General features: G+C 35.6%; 1 protein-coding gene across 1 annotated transcript in view; it reads right to left on the reverse strand.

Annotated features, from left to right (window-relative positions):
- LOC107581799 (voltage-dependent L-type calcium channel subunit alpha-1D-like) overlaps nt 1-801 on the reverse strand; it is a 161,150-nt gene that overhangs the window by 154,864 nt on the left and 5,485 nt on the right. The window contains exon 3 of the mRNA XM_016267452.1: nt 362-467. Within this exon, the coding sequence (XP_016122938.1) occupies nt 362-467 (106 nt within the window). The remainder of the gene's footprint in view (nt 1-361; nt 468-801) is intronic.

The raw sequence follows: 801 nt of genomic DNA on the forward strand, positions 1-801 counted from the left end.
AAATGCTCAGCAATGGTGTTGACTGATGAATTTGCACATGGTTTGTCTTTTAAGCATATTAAAAACAGAAGACCGACATGTAAACAAATTTAAAAACTTGATTTTCACCACAGGGGATCTTTAAGCTACAAGAATTCAATATTAAATTCTCTAAAATGACACCTGCACACCATTAAAATGTAAAAGGGCGGAGCTTAGTCTCCATTAAACAATGAAATACCCATCCCTTAGGAGACGCTCTTTGACCGGAGACCCATCTTCAGATGCAAACAACAGTTAATGTGAGTGTGGGGTTTGGGGTCATAGCAGGGGTCAGACTGGAACATGCTAAAAGGTCAAAATGTTGCAGTTATTTACTCACCAGGTCGTGGTTGGTTGAGTTGGAATCATCCTCGGGAAAGGGGATGTATACAGCTAAGGCCATGCAGTTGGCGAAAATCGCTATCAATATAAAGACATCAAATGGCCTGAGATGAGAGTTAAGGAGTAGAACAAAGAGAATTAATCTTTATTAATAATTAAAGTCAGAGGCAATTAATATATATATATATATACATCCAGTCATTATTGTGAAGGTTTACAAGTTAAATTTGCTACTGGAATCAATCAAACAAGTAAAAAATTCTGGCATATATTGTACATATTTAAAACCATGGGGAGGGGAAAAATTTAAATTCAAGGTCAGAATGTGAATAACGAATCAAATTTCAACTCATCCCTCAATTTGGCTAGATTAAAATGGAATTACTCCAAACCTATTATTCAAAAGTTTCCTTTTTTCTCTTGTTACTTGGCTTGCTA

This window comes from Sinocyclocheilus grahami, unplaced genomic scaffold, assembly GCF_001515645.1.
Source record: "Sinocyclocheilus grahami isolate Dianchi unplaced genomic scaffold, SAMN03320097.WGS_v1.1 scaffold3.1, whole genome shotgun sequence".
Classification (NCBI taxonomy): Eukaryota; Metazoa; Chordata; class Actinopteri; order Cypriniformes; family Cyprinidae; genus Sinocyclocheilus; species Sinocyclocheilus grahami.